General features: G+C 49.1%; 1 protein-coding gene across 1 annotated transcript in view; it reads right to left on the bottom strand.

Annotated features, from left to right (window-relative positions):
- ddx11 (DEAD/H (Asp-Glu-Ala-Asp/His) box helicase 11) overlaps positions 1-13,373 on the bottom strand; it is a 99,468-nt gene extending 86,095 nt beyond the window's left edge. Inside the window, exons 1-3 of the mRNA XM_067999940.1 lie at positions 13,344-13,373; positions 7,286-7,429; positions 581-826 (exon numbers count right to left, since the gene is read on the bottom strand). Of these exons, the coding sequence (XP_067856041.1) occupies positions 581-826; positions 7,286-7,426 (387 nt within the window). The 5' untranslated portion in view covers positions 7,427-7,429; positions 13,344-13,373. The remainder of the gene's footprint in view (positions 1-580; positions 827-7,285; positions 7,430-13,343) is intronic.
- Positions 13,374-15,347: the final 1,974 nt, after the last annotated feature.

The raw sequence follows: 15,347 nt of genomic DNA, 5'->3' as shown, positions 1-15,347 counted from the left end.
CAGAGTAAAGCTCTATAGCCCTATCACATCCAGTCAAGAATAGTGATGGACAACCAACCAACTAAAAGGAGGAGGAGCATCTCCATCCTCAACCAAGGTACCGCCCAGAATGTGAGACAAGAGACAGGGGCACCGAGGTCAATAGTAGCTCCTCCAACTGTTGCCCAGGTGAGACCAGCCAGCTCAGGAACTGAACCTGGGATCTTCTACTGCGTGTGGGTTAGTGCAAGTCTGCAAAGCATTTTACAACATCTAGGGCACAACATTTCTGCATCAATTTTCTCACCTCACACATTTGACTCCTTCAGTCTGTTAGTGGCTTCCTAATAGATGGAAGTACTTCAAAAGAGAGAGAGAGAGAGAGAGAGAGAGAGAAAAAAAAAAGAGAGAAAACAATTTGGAACCTGGGCTGTCTGTACTACCCACTTCCGCATACACCAGTTGGGCCCTCAGAGGTGCAGGCAACCCCACTGTTTGAAGAGTTAGGTTTGTTAAGTTTGAAAATCCAAATGACATGGCTTGCAATAGCAAATAAAGATCATCAAATGTAAAAACTCCTCAAATCTATGGCTATACTGACCTTTAACTTGTCGACCAGATCCCGCTCAGCCTTCTTCTGCACAAATTCAGTGATCCAGTCTAACTCGCCCCCTGAGGCCTTGGCTTCTGGTTCCTTGGAGCCAGCACCTGAGGAATTCTGGAGATCCTTGGACTGGCCTTGCTGTGGCACACGGTCTTCCAAAAGCTGGGCTGCTTCCAGTTTTTTTTTCTCTTCAAAGTCTCTGAGCCAAGTGAGTGCTCCACAGATAAGACTGAGTGACTTCCCCTGGGGGAGTAACGGCAGCCATATTTAGTACATCAGAGGCCACATTGAGAAAATACATCAATAAAAAGTATAATAAAGGCCTTACATATAGAGGGCACACTTACTGCTAATGTCACACTTACTTCCTGTAAAACCTTCCCTCTCGCACTGAGAGCGCCCTTATTGTTATAAAAAGCATGCGCTCGAACTGCAAGCAATGGCATGGGTGATCTGCTAATACATTCACTGTCACTCTAGCAGATAGAGCTATTATGCCATGCACTGCACAATGCATTAACGGAGCACTGATTTACAGTGACAGAATAAAACTGTTTTTCATTACATGGTATTCTGGGACTTTTCCCATTGTTTTGGGGATTGAATTTCATGATTCTGCCCAGCTTTCTGTGAGAACTCTAAACCAGTAGCTATTATTGGAGAGTGAGTTCCTTTACTTATGCACTCAATTTTGATCTCTTACCTTTATAAGCCCAGAACATACAGCAAGGTAGGCAAGATATTCCTATCCTTATAAAACACCTCCTGTAACAATGTGAGGGGCGCCACGGAAGGGTGACGAGTAACATTGTGAAAAGCTACTAATAGTGCACATCTCCTGTCCGCCACACTTCAAGTGTCAACTTTCTGCCTGATGTCTCAAAGAAATGTATAAAGAAGTCCTCCAGAACCAGAATGTCTAATGTTCGTAATCGTCATCTATATAGAATCATAGAAAGGTTACAGCAGGAAAGGAGGCCATTCAGCCCATCGAGTCCGTGCCAGCTCTATGCAAGAGCAATCCAGCTAGTCCCCGTAGCCCTGCAATTTTTTTCCTTTCAAGTACTTATCCAGTTCCCTTTTGAAGGCCATGATTGAATCTGCCTCCACCACTCCCTCGGGCAATGCGTTCCAGATCCTAACCACTCGCTGTGTAAAAAGTTTTTCCTCATGTCGCCTTTGGTTCTTTTGCCAATCACCTTAAATCCATACCCTCTGGCTCTTGACCCCTCTGCCAATGGGAACAGTTTCTCTCTATCTACTCTGTCCAGACCCCTCATGATTTTGAACACCTCTATCAAATCTCCTCTCAACCTTCTCTGTTCCAAGAAGAACAACCCCAGCTTTTCTAGTCTATCCACGTAATTGAAGTCCCTCACCCCTGGAATCATTCTAGTAAATCTCTTCTGCACCCTCTCTAAGGCCTTCACATCTTTCCTAATGTGCGGTGCCCAGAATTGGACACAATACTCCAGCTGTGCCCGAACCAGTGTTTTACAAAGGTTCATCATGACTTCCTTGCTTTTGTACTCTAAGCCTCTATTTATAAAGCCCAGGATACTGTATGCATTTTTAACCGTTTTCTCAATCTGTCTGACCACCTTCAAAGATTTGTACACCTATACCCCCAGGTCTCTCTGTTCCAGCACTTCCTATAGAATTGTGCCCTCCAGTTTATATTACCTCTCCTCATTCTTCCTACCAAAATATATCACTTCACATTTTTCTGCGTTAAATTTCATCTGCCGTGTGTCCGCCCATTTCACAAGCCTGTCTATATCCTCCTCATTGTTCACTACACTTCCAAGTTTTGTGCCATCTGCAAATTTTGAAATTGTGCCCTGTACACCCAAGTCCAAGTCATTAATATATATCAAGAAAAGCAGTTGTCCTAGTACCGACCCCTGGGGAACACCACTGTACACCTCCCTCCAGTCCAAAAAACAACCGTTCACCACTACTCTCTGCTTCCTGTTACTTAGCCAATTTTGTATACATGCTGCTACTGCCTCCTTTATTCCACGGACTTCAATCCTGATGACAAGGCTATCATGCAGCACTTTATCAAACGCCTTTTGAAAGTCCATATTCACCACATCAACCCTCTCTGTTACCTTATCAAAAAACTCTATCAAGTTAGTTAAACACAATTTGCCTTTAACAATCCGTGCTGGCTTTCCTTAATCAATCCACACTTGTCCAAGTGACTGCTAATTCTGTCCCGGATTATTGTTTCTAAAAGTTTCCCCACCACAGAGGTTAAACTGACTGGCCTGATCCTTACACCCTTTTTTGAACAAGGATATAACATTTGCAATTCTCCAGTCCTCCTGCACCAACCCCGTATCTAAGGATGTACCTCCGCAATTTCCAACCATACTTCCCTCAGCAACCAAGGATGCATCCCATCCGGACCAGGCGACTTATCTACTTTAAGTCCTGCTAGCCTTTCCAGTACCTCCTCTAGCATTTTTTAGCCCAATCAATATCTCAACTACATCTTCCTTTCCTGATACTCTGGCAGCATCTTCTTCCTTGGTAAAGATAGAAGCAAAGTAGTCATTTAGTACCTCGGCCATGCCCTCTGACTTCATGAGTAGATCTCCTTTTTGGACCCTAATCAGTCCCACCTCTCCTCTTACTACCTGTTTACTATTTATATGCCTATAGAAGACTTGGATTCCCTTTTATGTTTGCTGCCAGTCTATTCTCATACTCTCTTTGTCACTCATTTCCTTTTTCACTTCCCCTCTGAACTTTCTATAGTCAGCCTGGTTCTCACTTGTATTATCAACCTGACATCTGTCATACGCCCCATTTCCTGCTTCATCTTACTCTCTATCTCTTTTGTCATCCAGGGAGCTCTGGCTTTGGTTACCCTACCTTTCTTCCTCATGGGAATGTACCTGGACTGTACCTGAACCATCTCCTCCTTAAAGGTCGCCCATTGTTCAATTACAGTTTTGCCTGACAATCTGTGATTCCAATTTACCCGGGACAGATCTGTTCACATCCAAATGAAATTGGCCCTCTTCCAATTGAGTATTTTTACTTTAGAATGGTCCGTGTCCTTTTCCATAGCTTTTCTAAACCTTATGATACTATCATCGCTGCTCCCTAAATGTTCTCCCACTGACACTTGCTCCACTTGGCCCGCCTCATTTCCCAGAACCAAATCCAGCAATGCCTCCTTCCTCATTGGGCTGGAAACGTACTGGTTAAGAAAGTTCTCCTGAACACAGTTCAAAAATTCCTCCCTCTCTATGCCCCTTATATTACTATCCCAGTCTATATTAGGGTAGTTGAAGTCCCCCATTATCACAACTCTATAGCTTTTGCACCTCTCTGTAATTTCCTTGCAAATTTGCTCCTCTATCTCCGTCCCACCAGTTGGTGGCCTATAGAATACACCCAGTAGTGTAATGGCACCTCTATTGTTTCTTAACTCTAACCAAATAGATTCTGTCCTTGACCCCTCCAGGACATCCTCTTTCTTCAGCACTGCAATATTCTCCTTAAATTAATACTGCCACCCCCCCTCCCCCTTTCTTCCCTTCCCTATCTTTCCTGAACACCTTGTATCCAGGAATATTTAGTACCCAATCCTGCCCTTTTTTGAGCCAGGTCTCTGTTATCGCCATGTGGCTATTTGCACCTGCAGCTCACCAACCTTATTTACCATGCTTTGTGCGTTTCCACACATGCACCGCAAACCAATCTTAGACTTTCTTGTACTCTCTCTTAGTCTGATCCCACCTAATAACATACTATTTCTTACTCTAGTGACGTCTTTCTCTCCCAATCCTTTGTGCACGTTGTTTCTCCTTTCCAATGCTACATCCTGGTGCCCATCCCCCTGCCAAATTAGTTTAAACACCACCACCACCCCCAACCCCAAACAGCACTAGTGAACCTCCCCACCCCCCCCCCCCCGCCCACCCCTGGAGGACATTGGTCCCAGCTGCATTGAGGTGCAACCTGTCCAGCCTGTACAGGTCCCAATGCTCCAGGAATCTAAAGCCCTCCCTCTTGCACCATCGCTCCAGCCACGCATTCGTCTGCTCTATCCTCCTATTTCTATACTCACCAGCGCGTGGCACCAGGAGTAATCCGGAGATTACTACCTTTGAGGTCCTTATTCTTAATCTATTTCCTATCTCCTTAAAATACGTCTGCAGGGCCTCATCCCTCTTTCTACCTATGTCATTGGTACCAATATGGACTACGACCTCCGGCTGTCCACCCTCCCTCTTCAGAATGTTCTGCAGCCGCTCAGTGACATCCTTGACCCTGGCACCAGGGAGGCAACATACCATCCTGGAATCACATCTGCGGCTGCAGAAATGCCTGTCTGTTCCCCTAACTATAAAATCCCCTATCATTATTGCTCTCCTGACATTCTCCACCCACCCCCTACCCCCCGGTACAGCTGAGCCCACCAATGGTGCTATGGTCTTGCCTCTAGCTGCACTTCCCAGAGGAACTCTCTCCCTCACCAGTATTACTGGTTAGAGAGTGAGATGCCCTCAGGGGACTCCTGCGCTACCTGCCTGGTCCTCCTTGTCTGTCTGGTGGTCACCCAGTCCCTCTCTGCCAGCACTCTCTTAAGCTATGGGATGACCACCTCCAGAAACATGCTATCCACGTAGCTCTTAGCCTTGCGGATGCACTGCAGTGACGCCGAAATCCGGAGCTCGAGCTCCTCCAGCTGACGACACCTCCTGCACCAATGGTTGTCCAGGACACAGGAAGCATCCTGGAGTTCCCACTTGGCATAGGATGTGCATTGAATAGATTTACTGCTTAATTGACCATTTTATGAACCCAATATTTACCTGAAGTCAGTTAGTTTGAGACACACAACAACACTTTACATGTGATTAAAATTCTCATTCCTTGTTTTCAAATCCCTCCATGGCCTTGCCCCTCCCTACCTCTGTAACCTCCTCCAGCCCTTCAACCCTCCGAGATCTCTGCACTCCTCCAATTCTGGCCTCTTGTGCATCCCGGATTTCCTTTGCCCCACCATTGGTGGCCGTGCCTTCAGCTGCCTATGCCCTAAGCTCTGGAATTCCCTCCCTACACTTTTCCGCCTTTCTCTCCTCCTTTAAGACACTCCTTAAAATCTACCTCTTTGACCCCCGTCCTAGTATCTTAGCGTGGCTTGGTGTCAATTTTTGATTACGCTCCTGTGAACCGCCGTTGGACGTTTCACTACATTAGAGGTGCTATATAAATGCAAGTTGCTGTTGTTCTGACACTTCTGATATTATGATGCATCACATCCTCTAACCCATCACAAACAATGCCATGGGAGATTTGCTAGTACAGTGAGCTGGACCAATTCCTGACTGGGGCAGGGATCACACCAAACTGAAGGTAGGTGGAATAATCAGTAACATAAATTGCAGTCAAAGTGCTCTACTGAACTAGTTTTAATCATGTAAGAGAGAAATATTCCAGATTTTTTCTCCTTAAATAGGACTTTGGTTTTTCAATCTATTTTTATTGCCTCTCCCAGGAGATCACATGGCTGCTGGTGGCTGGGTAGTGTTGCAAATTCCGATGCTTAGGGCATCATGGCTGTATGGGGCAGGATCGATGGACCAGCTGGTTTTTCCTGTTCTTTGTCTTTCGTATATTTTGTGTATTCAGAAGCACGTCAGCACGCACAGACCTCACACTCTGACAGGTACAGGTCTATATTCAAGGTGCTGCACATTTTCGGCCAGAGTGTCCTACTGAGGGTCACACTCCAACTTGCAAAGTTGCTTGACTAAACAATTAAACTCTTAGCGGCTTGAACAATTTAAGTAACAATTAGACTGTGGTTTAAAGGGACACAGATCCACCCGAGCAGCAGAATATTACATTCTGCCCTCAGCAAATCAACTGACCTACTGTGAGTAACTGTGTGGGAGATCTGTAGTATTATCCATACATTAATAAATCTTACCTCTGCACCCTTCCTATCCACAAAACCTTACTTCCTGTTGTCTTTTTGTCATACTTTTGTCTCAAGTATTTCCGATTATAAATTCCTATATCCACATCTATCAATGGAAACACCAATGTGAATTTATTAACCCGTAATTACACTCTCCTGCCAGTGGCAATGCTGTAATACTGGTCTCTCCCTCCCACCCACCTCTCCCCCCCCACCAGCTCCTGAACGCTTTATTGGGAAATTCACACGTGCTGACGCACATCAGAGGAGAACAGGCTAAGGCTCCACTGTGTTGCAAAATGAAGACAAACTTGCTCTGTTATATGGTACAATTACACAAGTAAGCCTCCCTCGGTGAATTAATGAGCAAAGGCACCACTTGGTATAGCAATAAAAGCCGTGGAGACAGGAGACCCTAAGTTCAATTCCGGTCTGTGCTGGGTTAACCAATCTCAGCCAGAGCAGCAGTGACAGTACTACCATGGGCCTCAGTGCCCCAGGCAGGGACCAGAGAAAAAATTGCCAGGGCCCCTGGCAGTTAACCTGAGTGGAGAGAGTGTGCGCAGACATTAGGGTGAGCTCAGGACCACACTCTGCAATGATGCTGCTCATGGTCAAATAACCTGCCAGCAGTCACAGGTGAAGAATGGCCGCTCAGGTGCTTGGCACTCTTGGTATTACACCTGGACACGAGATAGCGCCTGAGAGAGAAGGGAACAAATAAAAGAACCACAGCCTTTAATATTAAAACATACCGTTCCAGTGGGACTCTCAAATATTCCAATCTTTCCTGCTTCAAGCACATTGTACAGCGCAGTCATGAATTCCTCCTGGATAGAGTAGGGTTTGAAGGGAAACAGAAACCTAGAGGAAGCTTGGGACTTCTCTTCAGCCATATCCTGCGAGAGAGAGAGAGAGAGAGAGAGAGAAAAAAAGTATCAGTTACACAGCAATTGTAAGTTCAAATCTGGCTACAGTAGCCTAGTGGTTATGATCCCAGACTAGCAATCCAGAAGCTGAGAGTTCAAATCCCACCATGACAAGTTATGAAATCGATTTCAATAAATCTGGTAATAAGTGGGCCGGCACCAGAAAAAGATGATCATGAAAAGTTGTAAACGCCCAACTGGATCACTAATGGGAAGCTACCACTCTACCCGGTCTGGCCGATATGCGACTATGATTTGACACCATGTGTTTGACTCTTATTGCCCTCTGAAGTGGCCTAGCGAGTCTCTCGTTCGTAAAATAATTGCTACAGAACAAAATCATGAACTGCAGCAGTTCAAGAAGGCCCACCACCTCCTTCCCAGGGCATACCAGGGCCACCCACGGGGGTCCCCCCGCCCTCACCAGTCAGCAGGGGGTCCCCCCCACCCTCACCAGTCAGCCAACAGGGATCCGCCCCATCTATCAACAGGGGATCCCACCACAATAAACAGGAGATCCACCCCCACAATCAGCGGTGGATCCTCCCCACAATTGCCATGGGATGCGCCCCATCTGTCAGCAGGGATCAACCTGTCAATCAGCAGGGTCCATCTCACCAGCAGGGATCCACCCATCGATCAGAAAGGAAACACCCAACCAGCAGGGATCCACCCATCGATCAGAAAGGAAACACCCAACCAGCAGGGATCCACCCATCTAGCCACAGAGATTAACCCCCACAATCTGCACGGGTTTTTGCCACAATCAGTGGGGATCAACCCCCACAAACCGCAGGGGATACAGCCCATGTCAGCAGGGATCCATCACACCACAATCCGCAGCCGATCTCCCCCCGCCCCACACGCAATCGGCCGCCGATCTCCCCCCGCCCCACACGCAATCGGCCGCCGATCTCCCCCCCCCCCGCCCCACACGCAATCGGCCGCCGATCTCCCCCCGCCCCACACGCAATCGGCCGCCGATCTCCCCCCCCCCCCGCCCCACACGCAATCGGCCGCCGATCTCCCCCCCCCCCCCCCCCCCGCACGCACTCGGCCGCCGATCTCCCCCCGCCCCACACGCATTTAGCAGACGATCTTCACCCCCCCCCCACCAAAACACGCAATCAGCAGCAGAATCCCCCCTCCCCCCCCAACAGAACCAGCAGCCGATCTATTCTCAATTTGCCCCTCTTATTTCCTTTTTCACTTCCCCTCTGAACTTTCTATATTCAGCCTGGTTCTCACTTGTATTATCAACCTGACATCTGTCATATGCCCCCTTTCTCTGCTTCATCTTACTCTCTATCTCTCTTGTCATCCAGGGAGCTCTGGTTTTAGTTGTCCTACCTTTCACCCTCGTGGGAATGTATCTCGACTGTACCTGAACCATCCCCTCTCTAAAGGCCGCCCATTGTTCAATTACAGTTTTGCCTGACAATCTGTGATTGCAATTTACCCGGGACAGATCTATTCACATCCCATTGAAATTGGCCCTCTTCCAATTGAGTATTTTTACTTTAGAGTGGTCCGTGTCCTTTTCCATAGCTTTTCTAAACCTTATGATACTATCATCGCTGTTCCCTAAATGATCCCCCACTGACACTTGCTCCACTTGGCCCGCCTCATTTCCCAGAACCTCCTTCCTCTTACTGGTCAAGAAAGTTCTCCTGAACACATTTCAAAAATTCCTCCCTCTCTTTGCCCCTTATATTACTATCCCAGTCTATATTAGGTTAGTTGAAGTTCCCATTATCACAACTCGTTTGCACCTCTCTGTAATTTCCGTGCAAATTTACTCCTCTATATCCTTCCCACTAGTTGGTGGCCTATAGAATACATCCAGTAGTGTAATGGCTCCTCTATTGTTTCTTAACTCTAACCAAATAGATTCTGTCCTTGACCCCTCCAGCGCATCCTTTTTCTCCAGCACTGCAATATTCTCCTTAATCAATACTGCCACCCACCCTCCTTTCTTTCCTTCCCTATCGTTCCTGAACACGTGTATCCAGGAATATTTAGTTCCCAATCCTGCCCTTTTTTGAGCTAGGTCTCGGTCATTGCCACAACATCATATTCCCATGTGGCTATTTGCTCCTGCAGCTTACCAACCTTGTTTACCACACTTCATGCGTTTACACACATGCACTGTAAACCTATCTTAGACTTTCTTGTACTCTCTCTTAGTCTGGTCCCACCTAATAACGTACTATTACTTACTCTAGTGATGTCTTTCTCTCCCAATCCTTTTTGCACCTTGTTTCTCCTTTCCATTGCTACATCCTGGTGCCCATCCCCCTGCCAAATTAGTTTAACCCCCCCCTCCTCCTCACAGCACTAGTGAACCTCCCCGCGAGGACATTGGTCCCAGCCCCATTGAGGTGCTTCCTGTCCGTGTTCCACCTTCCCCCAGAACTGGTCCCAATGCTCCAGGAATCTAAAGCCCTCCCTCCTACACCATCTCTCTACGCATTCGTCTGCTCTATCCTCCTATTTCTATACTCACCAGCGCGTGGCACCAGGAGTAATCCGGAGATTACTACCTTTGAGGTCCTTATTCTTAATCTATTTACTATCTCCTTAAAAATCTGTCTGCAGGGCCTCATCATTGGTACCGATATGGATCATGATCTCCGGCTGTCCACTCTCCCCCTCCAGAGTCCAGTCAGCAGGGGATCCGCCCCCACTGGATGGACCCTCAGGACTCTCCCACGATAAGCAGGAACCCACCACGCCATGATCCGCAGGGACCCACCATTCCACGATCAGTACGGGGACAATCCCATCAGTCAGCAGGGATCCACCCCATCTGCCGACAGAGGGTCCCAACACAATCAGGTCTCCATGATCATACTAAGCAGGAGATCCTCCCCAATGATCAGCAAGAGATGCCCCCCAAACAGCAGGGATACAGCTCGTCAATCACTGGGGACCAACTCTCAGTCAGCACGGATCCACCCCATCCATCTGCAGGGATCCACTCTTGCAATCAGTGGGCGATCGCCCCTTGCCGCCCCCCCCCCCCCCCCGCAATCAGTGCAGGATTCTCCCCCACAATCTAACTAAGGAAAGAAGAGGTCCTATTAGAAACCAAAAAGGTAACCTATGTGTGCAGGCAGAAGATGTGGGTATGGTTCTTAATGAATATTTTGCATCTGCCTTTACAAAAGAGGACGATGCAGAGATTGTAGTTAAGGAGGAGGAGTGTGAAATATTGGATGGGAGAGGAAACATAGTGAGAGAGGAAGTATTAAGGGGTTTAGCATCTTTGAAAGTAGATAAATCGCCAGGCCCGGATGAAATGTATCCCAGGCTGACAGGGAAGAGAGGAAATAGCTGAGGCTCTGACCATCATTTTCCAATCCTCCCTGGCTACCTGGTGCTGGAGGATTTGAGGACTGCTAACATTGTACCATTGCTTAAAAGGGAAAAAGAGATAGACCGAGTAATTATAGGCCAGTCAGTCTAACCTCGGTGGTGGGAAAATTATTGGAATCGATTGAGGGACAGGATAAACCATCATTTAGAAAGGCACGGGTTAATCAAGGACAGTCAGCATGGATTTGTTAAGGGAAGGTCATGTCTGAGTAACTTGATTGAATTTTTTGAGCAGGTAACAAGGAGGGTCGATGAGGGTAACATATTTGATGTAGTGCACATGGATTTTAGCAAAACTTTCGATAAGGTCCCACATGGCAGACTGGTCAAAAAAGTAAAAACCCATGAGATCCAAGGGAACGTGGCAGGAAACAAGAGGTAATAGTTTGCAACTGGAAGGCAGTTTCCAGTGGGGTCCCGCAAGGTTCAGTACCTGGCCCCTTGCTTTTTGTGGTATATATTAATGATTTGGACTTGAATGTGGAGGGCTTGATCAAGAGGTTTGCTGATGATACAAAAATTGGCTGTGTGGTTGATAGTGAGGAGGAAAGCTGTAGACTGCAGGGAGGTATCAATGGACAGGTCAGGTGGGCAGAAAAATGGCAAATGGAATTCAATCCACAGAAGTGTGAGGTAATGCATTTGGAGAGGGCAAACAAGGGAGTACACAATAAATGGGAGGATACTGAGAGATGTAGAGGAACAAAGGGACCTTGGAGTGCATGTCCACAGATCCCTGAAGGTAGCAGGACAGGTAGGTTAGGTGGTTAAAAAGGCATATGGAATACTTTCCTTTATTAGCCGAGGCATAGAACATAAGAGCAGTCGCCACATTACAGGAAAGATGTGATTGCACTGGAGAGAGTACAGTAGAGATTTACGAGGATGTTGCCAGGGCTGGAGAATTTTAGCTATGAGAAAAGATTGGATAGGCTGTGGTTGTTTTCTTTGGAACAAAGGAGGCTGAGGGGAGATTTAATTGAGGTGTATAAAATAATGACGGGACTAGATAGAGTGGATAGGGAGGACCTATCTCCCTTAGCAGAGGGATCAGTGACCAGGGGGTATAGATTTGAAGTGATTGGTAGAAGGATTAGAGAGGAGCTGAGGAAAACTTTTTCACCCAGAGGGTGGTGGGGGTCTGGAACTCACTGCCTGAAAGGGTGGTAGAGGCAGAAACCCTCAACTCATAAAAAGTACTTGGATGTGCACTTGAAGTGCCGTAACCTACAAGTGCTGGAAAGTGGGACTGAACTGGATAGCTGTTTTTCGGCGCAGGGGATCCTCCCCCGCAATCGGCGCGGGGATCCTCCCCCGCAATCGGCGCGGGGATCCTCCCCCGCAATCGGCGCGGGGATCCTCCCCCGCAATCGGCGCGGGGATCCTCCCCCGCAATCGGCGCGGGGATCCTCCCCCGCAATCGGCGCGGGGATCCTCCCCCGCAATCGGCGCGGGAACAATCCCATCAATCAGCAGGGATCCGCCACACTTATCTGCAGGGATCCGTCACATGACAATCAGCGGGAGATCCACCCCCACAATCAGCTGGGAGTCCATCCCATCAGCAGGGATCCACCCCATGTTAGCAGGATCCACTACACCACAATGAGCAGGGGTCCACTCCCAATCATCATGGATCCACTCTCAATCAGCAGGGGGACAGTTCCATCAATCAGCAGGGATCCACCCCATCTGTCTGCAGGGATCCATGACCACAATGAGATCCACCGCCACAATCAGGAGATCCACCCCACTCCCCAGGGACCCACTCTTAGTCCCTAGGGGGTCCACCCCATCAGTCAGCACGGATCCAGCCCATCTATCAGCAGGGATCCACCCACACAATCAAAGGGGGAACCTCCCCGCCAATCAACAGGGATACAGTCCGTCAATCAACAGGAACCCACTCTCACAGTCACTAGGGACCCACTCTCAGTCACCAGGGATCTATTTTCACAATCAGCAGGGCGTCCACCCCATTTCTCAGTAGGGATCCACCCCATCTGCCAGCAGGGATCCATTCTCACAATCAGCAGGGGGACAAGCCCATCAGTCAGCTGCGACCCACTCCATATATCTGTAAGGATTCATCACACCACAATCACAAGGGATCCATGACCACAATCAGCAGGGGATCCTCCCCCATCACCCACAATCAGCAGGGGATACACCCTGTCAATCACAGTCACGAGGGACCCACTCTCAGTCACCGGGGATCAACCCCATCCATCCGAAGGATCCACCCCACAATGGCAAGGGATCCACGGCCACAATGAGCAGGAGGTTCACCCCCACAATAACCAGAGGATCCCACCATCAGCAAGGAGCCACAACCACAATAAGTAGGAGATCCTCGCCCCCAGTAAATAGGAGATCCACCCCCAGAATCAGCAGAGGATCCATTCGTCAATCAACAGAGAATGCACTGCCCCTTAAAGGCAGGTCCCGCCCACTCAGCAGAACCACGGTGAAGGTGCAATGCGGCAGGAGCGGGCCCGTCACTTACAGCACACTTGGGCGACCCGACTCGACCGACCTGGCTGGCCCGGCCCGGCCCGATCGCTGTCTCACGGTTCCCGAGGCCCCGTGCCTTCAGTAACTGCCCCGGCCCATGGTATCGATCTCCCCGAACCCGCTCTATGACCTGAGCCGATATAAAGGCCTGCCGCCGGGTGTGTTGGGGGCCCTGAGTGCTCGGTGCTGAAACCCGGCAATACGTAACTACTCCCAGGCCGCGGCTTAGGCCTCCGCTCGCACCGCTTCTTCACCGTTCAAAGAGCGCGCGAACAAAGGCGGCCGCGGGGCGGGGTTACATCACCGTGACTGACAGCTCCGCCCCACCAATCGCCGGAGTTCTAGGCGCCCAATCCAAATCGTTCATTGGCGTGAGGGCGGGGCCAGCTCTCGCGGAGAGCCAATGGGAGCGCGGAAAGGAGGGTCCCATGAGTCGTAACCCCCCCCCAATCCCGGTTAGAGCGGTCGGCCTCAGCCAATCGGGTGCGCCAACCAACGCCCGGAACTAGCCAATCAGAGAGCTCATCCATCGACCGGAAGCGTCAATGGCAGAGCGATAATTGAATATAGCGGCCAACCGTCAGAGAGGCGCGCGGGGGAGAGAGAGAGAGGGTGAGAGCGAGGAGAAAGGGGAGGAGGAGGAGGAGAGAGAGGGGGAGAGAGAGAGAGAGGGGAGTGAAGGGGAAAGAGGAGAGAGAGAGAAGGGAGAAAGAGAGAGAGCGAGAGAGGAGTGAAGGGGGAAAGAGAGAGAAGGGAGAAAGAGAGAGGAGTGAAGGGGGAAAGAGAGAGGAGTGAAGGGGGAAAGAGAGAGAGAGAGAGAAGGAGAAAGAGAGAGAGAGAGGATTGAAGGGGGAAAGAGAGAGAGAGAGAGAAGGGAGAAAGAGAGAGGAGTGAAGGGGGAAAGAGAGAGAGAGAGAAGGGAGAAAGAGAGAGAGAGGAGAGAAGGGAGAGAGAGAGAGAGAGAGAGAGAAGGGGAGGAAGAGAGAGAGAGAGAGAGAAGGGGAGAAAGAGAGAGAGAGGAGAGAAGGGAGAAAGAGAGAGAGAGAGAGAAGGGAGAAGAGAGAGAGAGGAGAGAAGGGAAGAAGAGAGAAGAGAGAGAGAAGGGAGAAAGAGAGAGGAGAGAGAAGGGAGAAAGAGAGAGAGAGAGAGAAGGAGAGAGAAAGAGAGAGAGAGAGGATTGAAGGGGGAAAGAGAGAGAGAGAGAAGGGAGAAAGAGAGAGAGAGAGGATTGAAGGGGGAAAGAGAGAGAGAGAGAAGGAGAAGAGAGAGAGGAGTGAAGGGGGGAAAGAGAGAGAGAGAGAAGGGAGAAGAGAGAGAGAGAGGAGAGAAGGGAGAAAGAGAGAGAGGAGAGAGGAGAGAAGGGAGAAAGAGAGAGAGAGGAGAGAAGGGAGAAAGAGAGAGAGAGAGAAGAAGGAAGAGAGAGAGAGAGGAGAGAAGGGAGAAAGAGAGAGAGAGAGGAGTGAAGGGGAAGAGAGAGAGGAGTGAAGGGAAAGAGAGAGAGGAGTGAAGGGAGAAAGAGAGAGAGGAGTGAAGGGAGAAAGAGAGAGAGAGGAGTGAAGGGGGAAAGAGAGAAAGAGGAGTGAAGGGAGAAGAGAGAGAGAGAGGAGTGAAGGGAGAAAGAGAGAGAGAGAGGAGTGAAGGGGAAAGAGAGAGGAGGAGTGAAGGGAGAAAGAGAGAGAGGAGTGAAGGGAGAAGAGGAGAGAGAGGAGTGAAGGGGGAAAGAGAGAAAGAGGAGTGAAGGGAGAAGAGAGAGAGAGAGAGGGAGAGGTGAGGGAGAAAGAGAGAGAGAGGAGTGAAGGGAGAAAGAGAGAGAGAGAGAGTGAAGGGAGAAAGAGAGAGAGAGAGAGAAGGGAGAAAGAGAGAGAGAGGAGAGAAGGGAGAAAGAGAGAGAGAGAGAAGGGAGAAAAGGAGAGAGAGAAGGGAGAAAGAGAGAGAGAAGGAGAAAGAGAGAGAGAAGAGAGAAGGGAGAAAGAGAGAGAGAGGAGAGAAGGGAGAA

This window comes from Heptranchias perlo, chromosome 18 (assembly GCF_035084215.1).
Source record: "Heptranchias perlo isolate sHepPer1 chromosome 18, sHepPer1.hap1, whole genome shotgun sequence".
Lineage (NCBI taxonomy): Eukaryota > Metazoa > Chordata > Chondrichthyes > Hexanchiformes > Hexanchidae > Heptranchias > Heptranchias perlo.
The sequence above is the reverse complement of the archived record's forward strand: the minus strand, read 5'-3'. Positions and strand labels throughout refer to the sequence as shown.